This window comes from Engystomops pustulosus, chromosome 6 (assembly GCF_040894005.1).
Source record: "Engystomops pustulosus chromosome 6, aEngPut4.maternal, whole genome shotgun sequence".
Lineage (NCBI taxonomy): Eukaryota > Metazoa > Chordata > Amphibia > Anura > Leptodactylidae > Engystomops > Engystomops pustulosus.
The window spans coordinates 61,465,025-61,484,205 of record NC_092416.1 but is presented as its reverse complement, the minus strand read 5'-3'; the positions used below and the strand labels follow the sequence as shown (position 1 = coordinate 61,484,205).

The 19,181-nt window shown below is 40.6% G+C and overlaps 1 protein-coding gene across 15 annotated transcripts in view; it reads right to left on the bottom strand.

The window, feature by feature from the left end:
* Nucleotides 1-19,181, bottom strand: part of CAMTA1 (calmodulin binding transcription activator 1) — a 1,053,810-nt gene that overhangs the window by 63,323 nt on the left and 971,306 nt on the right. For 2 of the 15 annotated variants that reach the window (XM_072156293.1, XM_072156294.1), the window contains exon 1: nt 2,974-3,438. The exons of 10 other annotated variants lie outside the window; for them this stretch is intronic. In XM_072156293.1, coding sequence (XP_072012394.1) covers nt 2,974-2,992 — 19 coding nt within the window. In that variant the 5' untranslated portion in view covers nt 2,993-3,438. Of the gene's footprint in view, nt 1-2,973; nt 3,439-3,470; nt 3,551-6,056; nt 6,213-8,910; nt 9,071-19,181 lie in introns of those variants that run through there. 3 more of the 15 variants (XM_072156295.1, XM_072156296.1, XM_072156297.1) reach the window with 3 other exon arrangements.

Below are 19,181 nucleotides of genomic sequence, written 5' to 3'. Positions count from 1 at the left end.
TAGCTCAAGTCCCAGGACAATAGCAGTAGATTCACACATTACAGAGCAGAAGACATTAGGCTCTGTAGATCTATATGTCTGTCTATATATAACAGGCTCCACCTACTTGCAGTATCCCAGTTTCAGAGAGTCCCAAAGTAGAATATCGTTCCTGTTTACCCTGTGATATTCAGTCGCACCTGCTGCACACTTGCATACTTTCCAATTTTTCTGCAGATTAAAATCTGTGAGTGCTTTAGGAGAATAGTAAGGGTACATACACACGTGTTAAGATTTGTTGCAGATATTAAGGGGTTTGCGGTAGACCATGTTATTGCTGCAAAGATAACCTTGCTCACAACTACATTTTGGCTGCATGTAAATATATCCCTTTGCTGCCCAGTTAGTACGTGGTTATATAATAGTGCTCTAAATGTTAGGCTTAGTTCACACTATCTTGGAGGCAGATTCCATTCCCCCTTCTGTTTGTAAATAGCTTAAAAAAAGCTGTTACTTAAAACAAACTCAGCCTCACTACATGGATATACTCAGCGCTACTACATCTACTTAACAGCTTTATCTACTAGCCTCACTGCATTTGACATACTCAGCCCCGCTACATCTATCAAACTTGGCATCTCCCAATCCCTAGTGCTGCGCTGCATCTCAGCTTCATAACATCTAACAAACTAAACAGCGCAAATACAAGGTGACATAACAAAGAGATGAGCCGAGCGACAAACTCTGCCCAGCTACAGCAAGCAAACCCAGCACCACTGCATCTGACATACACAGCACTGCTACATCTTACAGGCAGCTAAAACTTAACCCTCTGCTTGCCAATAAGATCCAGAAAACAACATCCAGTATGAGTATTAATGAATCCTCAGATGTAGCAGAGCTGAGTTCATCACCGGACACTTGACCAATTCCTTCTTTCAGGTATCACCGTACACAACTTCAAAGAGTTAACTGAAACATTCAGTTCTGCTACATCTGTATATGATCTAATGTCCACTGGCACTAAACAGTCGTACATCATATTATCCATGAGCCCTCTGGAACACAAATCAATGGCTAGCAACAAGTCCCCACACCCACCGCCTTCCTGCCAGATTTCAGTTCCTTAAATATTTTGTTTTTCAGTCAAATGAAATATTTCCACATGAAAGCATTGTGTCTAGTGTGTGCAGGTTGTGTGCCGCACAGCCGCTCTTTATTCTGCTTTGTGCTCTGTGTGTGACAAGTTCAACTGTTTCCATTCAAGAAAAAATTCAATGACTGCAACACAGATCTAGAGAGCGCATGTTTTCTGCATATCCATTCACAAATCCATGTAAGCCAATGAACATGGGCTGGGTACAGAGCATGAATATCACACACAAACACACACAAACATATATAATATATATATATATATATATATATATATATATATATATATATATATATACAAACACACACATACACATACTGTATATTTACATATGTACATATAGAAACACTCATCCACACATAATCACACACACATATACATCTACGACATATATACACACATACACACTGCACTTTATGTGTCAGCGTGAAGAAATAACGTGACATCACTGCGTGCACAATGAACGAACGGCGGAGATAATGCAGCAATTTGGATCCCTAATATTTCCTTAAACACAGAGTCGCTGCTCAGAGATGATCACTGCAGAGCGACCGTTCCTATGCGCCAGCCCCTAGTATATCAGAGACTATAACCATCAAGTCAGAAATACCTACAGATGCAGCAGAGCTTTTTTCATTTAACTCTTTATGACTCAAGCCTCGTGATAATGAAGTAGTTTTACCTATAGTCTGGCTTTTAACCCTAGATAACATATCATAATATCACATTGAGTCGTGCCAAGTGACAAACTCAAGTCTGCTGTACCTATCACACATAACCCTGCTCCATCTTCCTATATACGCACTCATATACAAGGCAGACACAGAACAATCCCAAGATTAAGCAGAAATTAAACGGTGGTGGAGAGATTTACGGTTTCCTGCTCGTAACAGACCTGACTTTTTTCATTGTGATCTTTTGGAATGTAACTACTTAAAACATCCTGTATTTAAACTTAACTTCACACTTGGAACAGGAACCTTAGACAGTTGTCGAAACATATTAGTGAGTGTGACCCTGAAGTCTGGAGCTGTATGGAAGAAAGTTCCATAAATTTATTTAATAATGACCCCTAATGGACCTAGTACTAGGACACTGCGATGCACAATAGGCTACACAGTCTGTAGAAGGACTGACCTTACTAAAAGTCCTATTAACACTATCTAAGTCCCAGGCTAAAGTAACAGTCTCCAGGGTTAGGCACTGCACAGTGTATTTAACTCTGCAGAGTGCTATTACCCCTATCTTACAGCAATTTGTATGCTGAATTATTTAGCGCTTCCCAATAGATAATCTATAAGAGCTTGACTGATGGTCTTCATATACAGGCGATGTATATCAATGCTATAGAGCCAATTCATCTGCAAGGGTTTGTTTACGAGAGGGTCTCAGTTACACCCCCTTAGCTGCAGTGTATGGGAACAAAAGACTTGCTATCAGGATGACTTTCCAAGGTTTCCAATCTATCCTGAGAAGTTTTCCAATGCTTGACCACACTGCATGGAAACATCAGTCTAAATTTAACATCTCTTTCTGTAAAATATAATTTAAAAAGCCCCTTAAAGTGCTGACAAGAAAGGAGCTTCAGAGTTTTAACAGAACTGCATTGTAAGAGCCCCCCTCCCTCCCAAGGTGCTACTGAGTAAGATCCCATAAGACAAAGGCAATGTAGTCCTGACTTGTATAGGACAAGTTTTTATATACAGAAGGAAGCCAACTCCACTCAGCATAAAGATCACAGAATAGTAAATATATGAATCATAAACACAAAAATATACAAAGTAACACAACACAAGACAACACAAAGAAACCCCCATCCCAGAAGAAATGTCCTCTACCTTCCAGTTCACTCTCCATTGACTTTCCAGCTCAGAACAAGTCCACTTTTAGAAAGCTCATTCCTGGCCAAGCCTGTTCATAATAAGTTTGGGATCAGTTGGATCTCTTTCCCTGTTCCTCTAAACTTCTGGAGTAAAGTGTTTAAAGGCAAACACGTGTCAAGGTAAACAGTGCTCTGCTCCTCTGCAACTTGCTGAATACTGGATCCACAGCTTTGTCTGTGAGTTATTAGGGAATGGGTCCCCCCTAGCAGACCTCTCCCTCCCTCCTCAGTCTAAGCTGCCCTGGATGCCTCTAAGAAACTCCAAGGGTTGACTTTCCAAGAATGCAGGTCTCCTGGAGCTGTCCACTGGAGTGGTGCTGAACTGAGAACGCCTCTGCTTTGTTTGCCCTCAGATGACAACTGTCTGCCTCCTCTGTGAGGAGGGGCTACCTCTGCCTCCCTCTGGATTGCTGGAGAAAGCAGGCTTCTTTTGTCCTTTTGGTGCCTCCGTACCTGCAATGCTGCAGAACAAGCTCCCCTTTTCTCTCCTCTCTGCATTATGACAAATCAAGGCAGGCAGCTGTGCTGTGAGCACACCAGAACAGGCAGACACTGAAAATAGGCACCAAGGCTCTGATGGGAACTGCAGCAAGGCAAGGGGGTGTCACAGCAGAGCCCCCAAGTGCTGGACTGATGAAATATTAACCCCCGTGCAGCCAGGACTGGATACTGCAGCACCCTGCTTTCTACCATGATCATCTGTATTCTTATTATCATCATCAATCAAGACACAGATCATTCATGCAATCCCAATGGTATAACTACCCCCATCCCCAGGATATTGATGTAGTGTTTATGTGTAATTGCTACTATGCAGCAAATTCCAGATGCAATATGATTGCCCACTTGTGTGCTAGCAGGGGCCTGCGGCTGGCATGTACACACATTGTTACAAGCTAGCAGTTGTTGATCTGCAATGCTATCTGGGCTTCCCACACACTGCAGGGGTGAGAATTACCCCTCCCCATCTGGGCTGAACTGAACACAAAGAAGTACTGGCTTCAGCTCTCCCTCTGCTCACTTGTTTCTAATCTCCAACTTCTGCCTGATCAGGGGTCTGGAGAGAAAGCCATCGTGGGGAAACCTTCTTTACTTATGCACCCATGGTGATATAACATTCTGAAGAGGTCACTTTGTGCTGCTGGGAGTAGTTATCCTGCTGTTTTTGCCACTCCTGTACAAGCTTTGTGCAAAGAACTAGGTCACGGGTGCTGCAGCACAGAGAATAGGGGGCGCTGTACATTATTGCTGCAACTCCTTTGTCCTGCATGGCAGAAAAAAACCCTCTATTAGGCTGGTTAGCTGTATGTATACACTATTACAATCTCAGAAATCCCCGTTAAAGGGGTTGAATTGTGTAAAAAATGAAATATATGTATAAATTTATATAACATAAAATAATATATATTTTAAATTTCACACATTCCAGCGCCTACATTCTAGTACTGCCATTCTTTGCCAGACTGGACAGGATATCTGGTTTGTGGTCACTGCTGAGGACAATCTACCATCAAAATCAAGCCTGGTAAACCAGGGACACTTACTTATAGATCGAGGCGATCTTATAGACCTTAGAACGTATCACAGATCTTATATTTATAATTCATGGCCTCCTTCTAAAATCAACATAAAATTATGCTAATGAGACAGAAGGGCTCTGGGGATGTTACCAGAGCCCCTCCATGCTTCGGCAACAGAGTACATCTCCCCCTCCCCCTGCTCCTTCGGAACTTCCACCTCCCTATGTCTGCTTTAATCTCGCACAGTGGGAAGATGCTCTTGCACAGTGTAACACCCTGTGAAGCCAGAGCACAAAACGGCTCTGGCAACTCCTTCCAGAGCCCTTCTGTCTTGTTAGCATAATTCTAAATTTGATTATAGCAGGAAGGTGGCCATGGATAACAAATATAAGAAGATGTGCCTGGATCTATTAGCTAGTGTCCCTGGTATATCATACTTGATTTTGATGGTAGATTTCCTTTAAGTGGTTGTATTAACTAAGAAAGGACCAGAAGTGGTGGGCCCCAAACTGCTGGCGCTGAAGTTGAAAAAATTGGGAAAAGCAAATTGGGGAAGATTTATCAAAAGTGTTGCACAGACGCTTTATTTATCACTATTTCTGATGATGGATGATAAATCAGGCCTAATCCGTCTAGCTGTACTTTGTATCATCTATTAGTTTGTTTAGTTCACAACAGAAAACTGAACCAAAAGTTTAGTGCATTTCCATCATTTTTGACAAACAGACTTTTCCACAAGAAGCCACACCACTTTTGTTATGGCCACACCACTTTTGTTGTAATGTTTGGAAAATTATATTTGACAATCCCCTTTAATCTGGGTTCACACATAGGATTATGGTGACCTCAATAAGAACATAATACTACTTCTTGTTAGGGATACCCTTAGACAAGCAATTGCTTTTTCTAGTGGAGTGCTGGGCAAACAGACGACCAGACATAAGTTGTGTATGTGGAGGATGTACTTAGAACTATCCCTTTTTGGTAAATCAAATAATAGGATCAGAAAAGCTTGAAATCCAATTTCCTTGAATAATGCCACTGGGGTGGCATTGAGCACTCTCATTGGCATTACCATGAAAATAATCAGTCTGGTCTAATGGCAATGGGCAGCAAAGAAATTAAATGAGGATCCGATCCCTTGTGCAGTGCAGTATCCCATACACTGACCCAGATATATCAAAAGTGAGGCAAACTGAATTAGTGCACAAATGTGCAGGGTTCGTCAGATAATTCTGGCGCATCCTGCACTGCTTGGGAAGTGTGCACCATTTTTGGGTGCACCTTTACTACTACACAGTGTGCAACAAAATTCTGTCGAGTCGCTCTAATTAATATGTTGCAAACTCCGACTAAGCTCAAACGCGCGTGTCGGACATGTGTGGGACACAGAGCAGCTGCGATACAAAACTGGCGCAGACACTTTATAAATACATGTGCAAGCAGTTTACATGTTCTTTTCAGTGCAAAGTCACTCAGAAAACCGGCGCAGCAAGTATAATGGAGCACATTTACTTACTCGGTTCTGTGGAATTGTCCGACGAGCATGCACTGTGCTGTGATTCACTAAGATCGGTCGCCTGATATCCTGCATGTGTCACTTTTCCTGCTCAGGTCCACCAGAGTTCACCTTCTTCTTCCTGGTGTATGTAAGTGCTTGATCTTGCGATACAATTTGAGAGTTAAATCCTGCACTCAGTCCGACTCAGTTGGATCGTCCGATGCCCGTCGCATGAAAGCCAGCGCAGCGGCGCCAAAATTTGATTGGGTGCACCACATTCCTCAGTTATATACTTGTCACAGCGGCGGAAAAACCGACATGCCCTTAGTAAATAAGCCCCAATATTTCTGGGACACTGTGTCTTGCATTAGAGTGCACAGTGTTGTGCGTATAATTAGTTACTTATGTAGTTATCTATTTATACTGCTCTCATACCCAAGGACACCGGACCAGCTGAAAAGCGACAGACCACACAGGTCTATAATCATCTGGAAACTATGTAAGAGATAGACGCAGAGATAGTGAGCAGCTCACAAGAATTTGGAGCTTAAGTATATTTAGAACGGGACTGATAATAGTAAAACAGGCGTCAGGGAAAGCAGTTTCATCCAGTTGGATTGTCTGAATGAAACGCAGCAACTTTTAAAGGGGAAAACCACTTTCAAAATTGAAAACTGCGAAATATTTAGGACATAATATTGCATTTTAATGTCTACATAGTAAACACTTTCAACATTGGGACACATGGGGAACTGTCTAAGTGATATAGAAATTTTTCCCCTCAACTCACAGTGTATAGTCTTAGGGGCTTATTTACTAAGGGTTACAGATCGCACTTTTGTCGGATTTAACAGGGGTTTGCGCTGGGATTTTGTGGCACATGACCGATTTTTGGCACAGCTGGGCTGGCTTTCATTTGACAGAAATCGGGGGGCGGGTCATCAGACTGATTTGGACTGAGCGCGGGATGTAACTTTCAAATTGTGTCGCAAGACCAAGCACTTACATGCACAAGGAAGAAGAAGGTGAACTCTGACACATGCAGGATATCGAGTGCACGATCTTAGTGAACCGTGGCAGAGTGTATTATCGTTGGACAATGCATTTTCGGCGATATCTGCGGACTGGGTAAGTAAATGTGCCCCTTAGTGTTTTCACATACGATATAGATTCACACTGCCCTTCCCTGCCTCCTGCTTATGATTGGCTTCTCCCTGTCAGGTTTTGCAAGCAGAAGGCAAGTTGGGTACGTTCATAGGATTATGGTGACCTCAATAGGAACCTTACACTGCTCCTAGAAGGTGCCACACTTAGACAAGCAATAGCTCTTTCCAGTAGAGTTATGGACAGACAACCAGATATACGTTTTTTGGGTGTGTGAGGGGGGTGTACTAAGCAATATCCCTTTTTGGTAAAACAAATAATAGAATCAGAATAGAATCACATACATCCTGGGTAAGATCCGGGGAGGGGATTCTTTGATGAGGATGGGGCAGATTTTGAAGGGGTATGTTCTGTGAAGGGGGCAGATCTGGGAGGGAGTTTTGTGGAGCAGGGTGGGTAACAAGGCCAGTTAGGGGGGGCAATACCAGTGTGAGGATGGGGTAGCAGACATGGGGGGCTACCTGAGTGAGGTGAGGAGGAAGATAAAACCTGGGGAGGGAGCAGTGTTATAGTAATTATATTGTTTTATATAGGGGGCAGTAGTATAGTAGTTATATTTCTGTACATCGGGGCAGTATTATAGTAGTTATATTCTTGTAGATAGGGGGCAGTATTATACTAGTAATATTCTTGTACATAGGGGGCAGTATTATAGTAGATATATGCTTATACATAGGGGGCAGTATTATAGTAGTTATATTCTTGTACATAGGGGGCAGTATTATAGTAGTTATATTCTTGTACATAGGGGGCAGTATTATAGTAGTTATATTCCTGTACATCGGGGCAGTATTATAGTAGTTATATTCTTGTACATAGGGGGCGGTATTATAGTAGTTATATTCTTGTACATAGGGGGCAGTATTATACTAGTTATATTCTTGTACATAGGGGGCAGTATTATAGTAGATATATGCTTATACATAGGGGGCAGTATTATAGTAGTTATATTCTTGTACATGGTTTTGGTCACTGCAACATGAAAAACTGAATTGCAGGGTCACAGCATTAGAAAGATTTAGAACCACTGTCATAGAGTGTAAAGCTGCATTTCATAGATTGTGAAGTTGTATGTCATAGATATACACTGGAGGTTGTTCCTGTGATAGCACAAAACCCAGTACAGCACAAAAAGCCACCCCAGAAATGATAAAGACCACAGTACAGCACTAGATCCCACTCCAGAAACCATATACAGGCGGTCCTCTACTTAGGAACACCTGACTTACAGACTACCCCTAGTTACAAACGGACCTCTGGATTTTAGTAACTTACTGTACTTTAGTCCTAGGCTACAATAAACAGCTATAACAGTTATCAATGGTGCCTGTAATTAAGATTTATTGTTAATCCTGGTTCTTATGACAACCCAACATTTTTAAAATCCAATAGTCATAGGGACCCAAAAAATGTTGCCTGAAGCTACAATTATTAAGTATACAGTTCCGACTTACATACAAATTCAACTTAAGAACAAACCTGCAGAACCTGTACATAGCCAGGGGGCTGCCTGTATTGAAACAGACCCCAGGACAGACAATAATAATGGAGCCCAAAAAAATTCCTGCACTTGTTGTGCTTGGAAACATGACCACTACCTCTCACATGTCAGGTGAAGATTCTGTAACTAAACTACATATGGGCATAAAAAACATATTACAGATTTGTTGATTGAATCTGCAAAAAAGATCAGTGTTATTGTACCTACTGAATGTATGTGTTTTTCCTCAATTCTGCCGTAACAGGAAGTCCCCAAGATGTTGTGGATGTCACTGCAGGTCTGCCATACACAGGCATAATGAAGATAGAAATCCCACTCCTCCGGTTAAATTGCGATTCAAGTTTTTTAGTGTGGTGTGTGTGTTAGAGTTGTTTTGCATGAGCAAGTCAGCAGATTAGATCCTGGTAGAAGATAATCCGCTGTGTACAAATACCCTGTGGACATAACCTTATGGAAATCCTCCGTTGGAATACTGCTGGGAATCAGCAGGGGTTGAAGCTCATGAACCCTGCAAATAATATTTTCTTGTGAATTTCTATAAGAAGATTTAGACTTTTCAGGAAACTGATAGCAAACTTGATCCAGATCCACCTGGCTTGTGATGGAGGAATTTGCTATTACTGAGTAGCGTCAAGAAAGTGATTTACTATGATGATTTTCCCAGAGGCCCCTATAGTCTGTGTACTCCCCATGATGTAAGATGTTGTAAGAAAAATGATCTTTCTGTAAAGCTGAAAAACTTCAAGCAAGTAAATTGTTAACTTTTGAGGTGGAAATTTTAGTTTGTTTACTCGGTTTAACCTTGGATGCACAAGTCCTGTATCTTATCTTTATAGCAAATGTTATATCTTAAATTTAGCCTGTGCTAACTTTCACCTATCCATCCACACTCATGGAAAAAAAGCTTTATGTCTTATTCCAATAACTTGTAAATATAAGCACAGTAATAAATCTTTATATAGCACCGACATATTACCAAGATAACGGGGGCACATATAAGGACAAAATAAGACATTACAGAAGTAACAATAGGAGTGAAGGACCAGCTCACAAGAGCTTAAAATCTATAAGTTATCTGTTTTAGTATTGTTTTATTTCCATAAAGGATTGGAAACCAATGAGTCCACTAATATGATTTCTGTAAGTTACCCTGTAGCAGAATATGACGAAAACACTTAGGCTGCATTCACATGCATGTATAAGGGACGTATATACGGCCGATATATGTCCCCCATACGCTTCAATGGGCCCACGGGATGGTACTGGAGCAATACGGTGCGGTGCGGTACCAGGTCTGACCCCTGGTACTCCCAATGATCAGAATAATGGCATCTCCATGATCCGGAGTGCATGCCCCCATCCACTACTCAATTCACTTACTAGTGCCTTGAGCTTGGCTATCTCCAGCACTTAAAGGTCATCTACCACCAGGATCAAGGTTTGTAACCCAAGCACACTGACATACTGGTTTGTGCCCACTCTGGCAGGATCTGCTCCTCTTATTGCTTCTTATGCCTTTAAAAATTATTCAAATGAGCCTGTGGGCCTCCAGGCTCTATAGATGTAAATGGAGCCTGGAGCCCCTTTGGCTCATTTGCATAATTTTTTAAACCTTTATTTCTTTTTTTTTTCAAGGGCATAAAAAGGTACAAGAAGAGTGGATCCTGGAGAGGGGGCACACACCAGCATGTCGGTGTGCTTGGCTTACAATCCCTCATACTGGTGGTAGATGTCCTTTAAATAGAATAGAATGCCGTATCGGGGAGATAGCTACTCCTGCTGCTCCAGCCATTAGTGAACACCGGCTCCGCATTGCTGGGGTGCTGTTCTCATGATTGTGGGTGTCCCAGCAGTCAGTCCAATTACCTTGTTATCCTGTTGATAGGGAAATAACTTCTAAACTTGGGACCACCCCTTTAAGTGTTATATTTGATGTGGTCAACCACTGGTAGTGATAGAATGGCACAATCCTGTATTATACAAATTTTTTGACTCCAAATTCAAGCTAAGATAAAGGTGAACACATCCTGACCTTGTATGCTACTTATAGATTCTATGTATACCACTTATGTCTGGTGCCTTGCTTAAGGTCATATGTGCGTAATTTCATCCTACAAGTGGTTGGTTTCTAACAAACCCTCTATTCCATAACACCTATTATATACCTATAAAATGATGTACTGCAATGATATAAAGATATTAAAAGTCACCTCGGTGACTCTCATCTGGCACAGACACCACAGCAACTAATAGATGCTCGTCACTATATGATAAATTCAGGCAGTAATGATGTGCCAGTGTTCTGAATGCCAAAGGGATTCTCCTTCCATTACGTTCCACACACAAGAGATAAAATGAATAAAGTGCCACTGAATGTGTATGCAACTAAGAATAGCCAATCAATATATGTACACATCTCCCTGCCCTGGCTTATTAAAGCATGTCCAATGCACTATAAATTATCTGCTGTTAGGGTAGATGTTACACATTTTACTATGCAGAGCGTGCAGCAGCATGAGCGCATCGAGGAGGCATCACGGGTAACCTTGGAAAGATACATGACACTCTCCATATGGAGATGCTGCACTTTATTTAAAAGCTTTGCCCCCTGATATCCAAGAATCCTCTGAAAATATTCAACCCTGACCTTGAATTTTGTAAGATGTTCGCGATTACATTTCTCATACATGTTATCACTTATTGTAGCTTCAACTGATTTCACAGACCACATGGACATGTCTAAAGATGAATAAAAGTGGAACTCGAATGTAGCATCTCAAATGTGTGCATGGAAGATTTTATAAGGACATCCATCCAGTCAATGTTTCTTGTACGGCTTATCATATAGCCTTTGGTAAAAGTCAGACAAATGATAGAAATGTTTATTGGGATTGGAATTGTGTGTCAAAACCTTTTGGTTCTCAGATGAATGATGTTGGAGATAAAAGAGATCATGGATGGTTGTTTTTCAGAGCATCACCAGAGGTGAGAATACATGTGGAGGGTTGTTAGGATTAATAGTTGGAAATCTAGCCCGTGTCTTAAATGAATTAAAAAAATATAAAAAAATTATTGAAGACTAAAGTTCTGGAGCATAACGGGCTTTGCCTGGGTCTCCATGCCACAGCTTCCTGCAACAGTGATACTGACCTTATAACAATCATTATTTGATAAAATGAAGATGATGAAAGTGACCCTAAGATTTATTTCTGTTAGGCTGGCAAGATTCTAATTGTTTTTTACTATGAGCCCAGAAGGAATGAAAATAATTAAACAGGACCCATAGTAAAATGAAACATGAATCTGAGACAACCTGTTTAAGGATTTGTAGGCATTTCTCAATTTATTTAAATTGATGCTTACAAACTTTCTGGGTCATGACCTCAAGGTTAACTGTGTGACTACCACCTGAGCTCCATGATACACTGTTAAAGCATAGTTAATGAATGGAATCCATCATAGTGAATCATTATAGTTTATGGGACTGCCTCCCTGACATACATTCACATAGTAATGGATTATAGTAACCAGGCAGGTCCTGATTATGTAGCCCCCAGGTCAGATTTATTGATCACTATCTACAAGTTACTGGATACAATTACTACTGACTTAAGAGATGGAAATCATTTGTCATACAAGTCAAACGCCCATCCATCTGTCATGGGAAGGGATTAACATGTGCAAGTTAAGCACTTAATCATTTTCTTTTAGTGATGCCAAAGGGAATTGGGATTAATTTTAAAAATAACTTTTCACAAGATCCTCTTGCAGTTGGTTGCGAAGTGTTAATGCGGTTTTAAGTGGGGATTTTTATTTAAAGAGTAAAGTCTGCTAGAAGTCCAACTCCAAAATATGCTCCAAATGCAAAATCTGTTGGACTCCCACTTTGCCAGCACCACAACTATTTCACCACTCTGCCTTTGGGCCAATACAACTTCAGTATGTGCACATACGGCACTATTTATCTAGATCTCCATGATCGTTAGCACTAATAAAGAACTTTGAGTCTGGCTCCTTTCACCTGGTTTTCGGGTTCCTCCAGCACTGCCTCCTGCTGTAGACTCACTGAACCATTCCCACCCCCAGAGAGAGAAGAGTGAGCAAAGCTGGTACACATACAACAGGGTTCACTGCCAAACACTATGCCATTTCACATGCTGGTGCCCATTGCATGCTTGGGGGGCATCATCAGAGCAGAGTAACTGGGTATGTGTCAATATCTAGCTGGTGACCTTACTGAATGGGGTGCACTTTGTGCTCATTGTGCTCTGCAGTGTCTTCAATTACATAAGGAGTTTCCCAAATTCACTGCACACTAAACACCACCTATGAAAGAAACTCCTCCAACATTGGCCACACCGATTATTCCAGCAAGTGTGGACATTGATGTGCATTCTAACGGCATAATAAATAATGTAATAAAGAATGTTATAGCTCCTAAAAATCTGGAATTCACTTCCTAGATATTGTACCAGAATCCAGCTTCTTGGGGAATGTGAACCTTCTGTCTGCTTTCATTTTGCAGTTTCAGGACCTTTGGAAGAACTTCAAAGGCCCTTAAATGGTACATTTGTATTGAGAGCATGAACAGATGTACTAGGATTGTATGGGTAAAGGTCCTTCTCAGTATAACGTTTGGTGGGTGGTTTGGGTGACCATGGGGCCCCTAAAAGGTTTGGGCCCTAGGCTACTGCCCAAACTGCCTACTCGTATTATAACTCACTACTGAACCTAAAAGATCAATTATACTCTTGATATTTTTTGTTCAGGCAAACAGTATATCATCCTTAAAAAGGTTGCTTGGGAATTGATGTTTTATACTTCTCATGTTTGGGGTGCCCTACAGTGATCAACTGTTTTAGAAATAATCAAAATGCTCTGAGTAGTGGCCAGAAGCTGTAACTACAGCCATAGCTCTCAATCAAGTGAATAGGACCGTCAGTCGTAGTTACATCTTCTGGGCCACTAACATATCTTCCGAATGTGGAGCAAATTTTTCTGGCTTATTGCTCTGTATTTATCCTGGCAAAAACAGATGATTTGTGTGACAGTCATGTGTCAGCCAGGCACCAGTCTGATTATAGTTCCCAGACAATCTCTTTGAGGATTGTGTTTTGCTTGGAAAAAAAATTGGGAAATGTACCGTATGTCTCACCCCCAACTGATCCCCTCCCCCATATGCAACTAGTTTGCACAAAGGTTCTGCAAGTTTATATCTCCTTGTCCCTAAGTCCCTTTCCATCAGAATACAAGGAGAAATGGAGCCTTCTAGTATCAAGTATATATATAGTTGTTTGCAAGTACTGATCCCTTATTTCCACAGGCTGGTTAATCCATGTACTTGGCACGAAGACACAGTGGTGTAATATATCTGAGAAAAGTTGATGTATTACTATGTAATGGACTGCGGTAGAAATGATAATAAAGCACCACAAAAAAGCAATATTTCCTTATTTAAAACACGGACGGCTTTCTCACAACCTGTGATTGAATCATTTTTTACGCTCCTAAAAGTCAATATGGAATAAATTTACTTTATGCAGCAAAAACACAAATCAAACCGGAGAACGGCAAACTATTGTATGCTGTGATGTAATGAAAAAACTTCATCTTTCTAAACATGGAGCCTGGAAAACAAATTAGAGGATGGCTGTTATTGCTTGTATTTGTTATCCGCTGAGCTCCAAAACTGAAGAAGAGAGTCAGCTTATTAACTTTTATCATTATAAATGATTTAATAACTCGCTCTAATCAGTAGTGACGGAGAACACTCGCCGGGCGGCAGAACGCCATGACTCACATTGCCTTTTAACACGTTTCTACACCATTCTGTGGGAAATAAGAAGTGCTCCAATAACAAGTAACATATAATACACAAACATAGCAAAATGCAATGTAACATGGAGGTCTTGTCGTGCACCATCCAGCCAAAAATTATCATATTATTATGTTTAATTCATCAACTGCATTTTTCTCAAAATTAACATGATGAGACATTCTTCAGGCTACACTGGAATTATTCACAAATGTCTCTGTGTGAAGATTCAGCAGAAGACCATGAAGAGAATTATTTTAATTAAGCATACGGCCTGGGAATGACATTGTGCTGTACTTTTTACATGTGTGCTATAGTGTAGAATACTGCACTCACAACAGCTACTATAGACTAAAATGATGAATATGATTAAATACTACTGCTAAAAAGATTTTTATAACTATTAATTAACTACTAAAAATGTCCTTATGCACAAGAACATAACAAAAAATAGCTACTATAATACTGCCTCTTATGTTCAAGAATATAACTACTATAATACTGCCCCCTTTGTACAAGAATATAACTACTATAATACTGCCCCCTATGTACAAGAATATAACTACTATACTACTTCCCCCTATGTACAAGAATATAACTACTATACTACTTCGCCCTATGTACAAGAATATAACTACTATAATACTGCCCCCTATGTACAAGAATATAACTACTATAATACTACCCCCTATGTACAAGAATATAACTACTATACTACTTCCCCCTATGTACAAGAATATAACTACTATAATACTGCCCCTTATGTACAAGAATATAACTACTATAATACTGCCCCCATTATATATAACTACTATAATATTGCCCCTATGTACAAGAATATAACTACTATGACACTGCCCCCTACGTACAAGAATATAACTACTATAATACTGCCCCTATGTGCAAAAATATAACTACTATAATACTGCTCCCTATGTACAAGAATATAACTACTATACTACTTCCCCCTATGTACAAGAATATAACTACTATACTACTTCCCCCTATGTACAAGAATATAACTACTATAATACTGCCCCCCGTTATATATAACTACTATAATATTGCCCCTATGTACAAGAATATAACTACTATGACACTGCCCACTACGTACAAGAATATAACTACTATAATACTGCCCCTATGTACAAGAATATAACTACTATAATACTGCTCCCAATTTTCAAGAATATAATTACTATAATACTGACATACACGGTGCGGGATGAAGGTTGGGACCATCAGCCTTCGATACATCTGTCCCCCTATGTACAATAATAGAACTATCACAATCCTCATCTACCTAAATGTCATACCTGCCCTATTGCCATCTAGAAGCTGAATATAGAAAATGAATAGGGACATGTTTTGGGTAGTCGGGTAGTTTGTCCACTGCTCCTCAGCTACATGAAAAATCATAACATTATAATGTGGAGGCGGGGCTGTGACAACCTCTTTATTACTTGTTGTTTGCAGTCCAGGTAAAACAAGGATAAGGAAAGAAATCCAGTAAAACAAACTATTTATGTGCTGTTCTGCTGAATCTTTGACTTTGTCAGGACCTGATTTGCCAAATTACTTTTCAGCTAATGATCAGGATTCTTTTTGCCTAGATTAATTTGGTTTGCACTGTCTTCTGGGAAAGCTGTTCTGTCAACAACATCAAATTGAGATATTTAAGCAGACAAACATTGATCCGGAAGTCTGCACAGTCACTGGTTAAGAATGGGTCATTTTAGGCAATTCCTAACTTTTAAATCACCTAATAAAAAATTAGGAACAGATTATTTAAGCCAATAAAATGTGTAGTATATCAGTAAAATCCAGATAGCTAATCCATTCCCATGTCTGGACCTAATTATGATGGTTGTATACTAATATGCACCCAAGGCTAGATTCTATACAGCTCAAATGGGTTTTCCCAGGAAACAAGTTAGTCCTTATCCACAGGATAGGGCCTAACGTGCTGATCGGTGGGGGGGTGAAGAGACCCCCATAGATCACGAGATCGGTGGGTCTGATGGGGTCCGAAGTACCTCCTTCAGACCCCTCATTGCTCCCCAATATGAGCGGAGCAGACCAACGCGCATGCCGTTCTACTTCATTCATCTATATGGAGCTAACGGAGATTGCCGAGCACATAGAGGGAAGTATTATAGTAGTTATATTCTTGTACATATGGGCGAGTATCATAGTAGTTATATTTGTATGCTGAATGGTGGAATAATTGTTGAGCCAACACTGAGTTATTGACTCATATTGTGACGGTAATAAAACCCTGATGAATGTTGATTGCCCCTCTCATGATTTTTCTGGGACTTGATGTGCACATGTATGCTTCATTAACTGCATTACTAGGTCCCTTATAGCCCATGTTATTCCATCTGAAATGGAAAATGTCACCACAACCAGATTCTTTGGGACTAGGGTTTCCGTGGATATTCATCACCCACCTTAAAGGTCCTGATTTTTTAGGAAAAGGAAGTGTAGGGAATAGAGTAATTTTGAACCATGAGAATCCATTACCATATTAGAAAAAGCTCTGCGTCAGATAGAACTAATGGGGCTGTTTAACTAAGGGCCCACGGATCACACTTTCGTCGGATTTCCAAAGTTTTCAGGATTTGCGCCGCTGTGACAGGTATTTTACTGGGGATTGTGTCACACGCGATCGGATTGTGGCGCAGCTGCGCTGGCTTTCATGCTTCAGAAATCGGGGGGGCATGCTGTCGGACGATCCAACTGATTCGGACTGAGCGCAGGATTTAAGATTCAAATTGTGTCGCAAGACAATGCACTTACATGTACCAGTAAGAAAAAGGTGAACTCCGGGGACCTGAGCGGGGAAGCGAAACATGATATTGGGTGCATGATCTGAGTGCATTATCGTTGGACACTCCGTACTTCGTGAACTGGTAAGTAGATGTCCCACGTAACATGGCACCTCACACCTCCAAATCCTATTATTGCTTTAACATCTGTTATACTGATTCTGTAAAAATGTACAACAAATGTGCTTTGGATCACTTTGATCCTCATAGCTTGTGATAAGCAGGGCAGCACCATCACCTTCCTCGTCAGTGCTGAATTGACATTTATCAAATGTCCTCTTTAGCTTGAAGGCCGACATGTACGCACAAGGATGTTTGACATCACTTCATATTTATCTTCTCCATTAAACTTGCCTTAAAGTGAAACTGTCATGTTTATAGTAGAGGCAATCATAGTTTAGTTGTTTAGGAATCAGCGGGCTATGGCCTAGACATGGGAACACAAGGATTTTAAGGGATCTGTTCTTAAATTTTACCCCTTCAGTGTGGTATGAAATATCCTTTCTAGAATTCCCCATTTTATGTGATATCTTGCCCATTTACCTATAAATAATTTCCTCCTAAGCCATATGTAAACAAGCTGCGTATAGTCATGTATGACTGAGATGAGATTTTTATCTTCACGATGATACGAAAGTTTTAGCATCTTATCCATGCTATGTGAGTCTGAGTCACTAAAAGAGGATGGGGAAAGCTACGGAGAAGGAATTAGGCATAAACAAAGTGCTTAAGGGGGCATGTATTGGCCTGTGACCCCAGATGGTGATGTCCCCTGGAGCACGTGTGCCTCATTTACATATTTTTCAACAGAAAGTTAAATAAAGAGATTCCTAGAATCAGGGTGCCCAGATTGATAATAAAATGCATACTGGTTTATTATTTCGGAATCTGATGGCAGATTTCCGGTAAGCCTGTTTCACAAGATGTCACAGGCCAGGTGGTTAAAAGAGAGGTAACTTACCTGGAAGTCAAGTCTTTAGTGAGGCACATTTTCTTGCACCAATTACCTATTCCCGTCTAGGAAAATGAAGAGCATGGAAGTAGTGGCATTGTGCTCAGTGAAGTGGCAATAATCCACAACTGCAAGTGTAGCTCCCAATTAAGTGGGAGATAGGTAATCGTTCAAAATACCTGGAAAATTTCTTTATTCTATTAGGCCTTGTACAGGGGGCACCAGGCACTGTATTGGGTCTAATACAGGGGGCACTGTTAAGGTACGCTAGCATTTATATAATTCTGCCTGGCAACTTACCACAGAATCGGAATTATCCGAAAGGATACTGTTCATCCTGAGCTATAATGACAGAATGGAAGAACAGCAAGAACCACTGAGAAATCAAGTAATGTTGGGATTGCTCTACAATCATTTAGTAAGTTAAACTGTGTAAACGTGATGAGACACATTTCTGCTCCAGACAACCCATATGGCGCAGCTTACAAAACAAAGCCATTAGGCCGACACATATATACCAATGTCTCATTCTGTAATAGTAGAAAGCAGATGTTCTATTAGAAGGCGTGATAGGGAGATATCGTCACCGTCTTCTGCTGTTTTTCTCATTGCTTCTACTGTATTTGCTTTATTTATATATTAAAGGAAATCTACCACAGAAATGAAGCATGATAAATCAGGGACACATACTCATAGTTCCAGGCATGGTATCTTTTAAGATTTGAAACATGGCCTCTGTTCTTCTCAAAATCAACTATTAAAGAAAATCTACCACTGTTATACAGTATTTATGAGCAGTGCTCACTTACACACTGCTGGGGTGCTGCTGGGGAAGGAGTTGTAACGCTGAAACCAAGGAACAATCCGTTTGTGAAGAAAA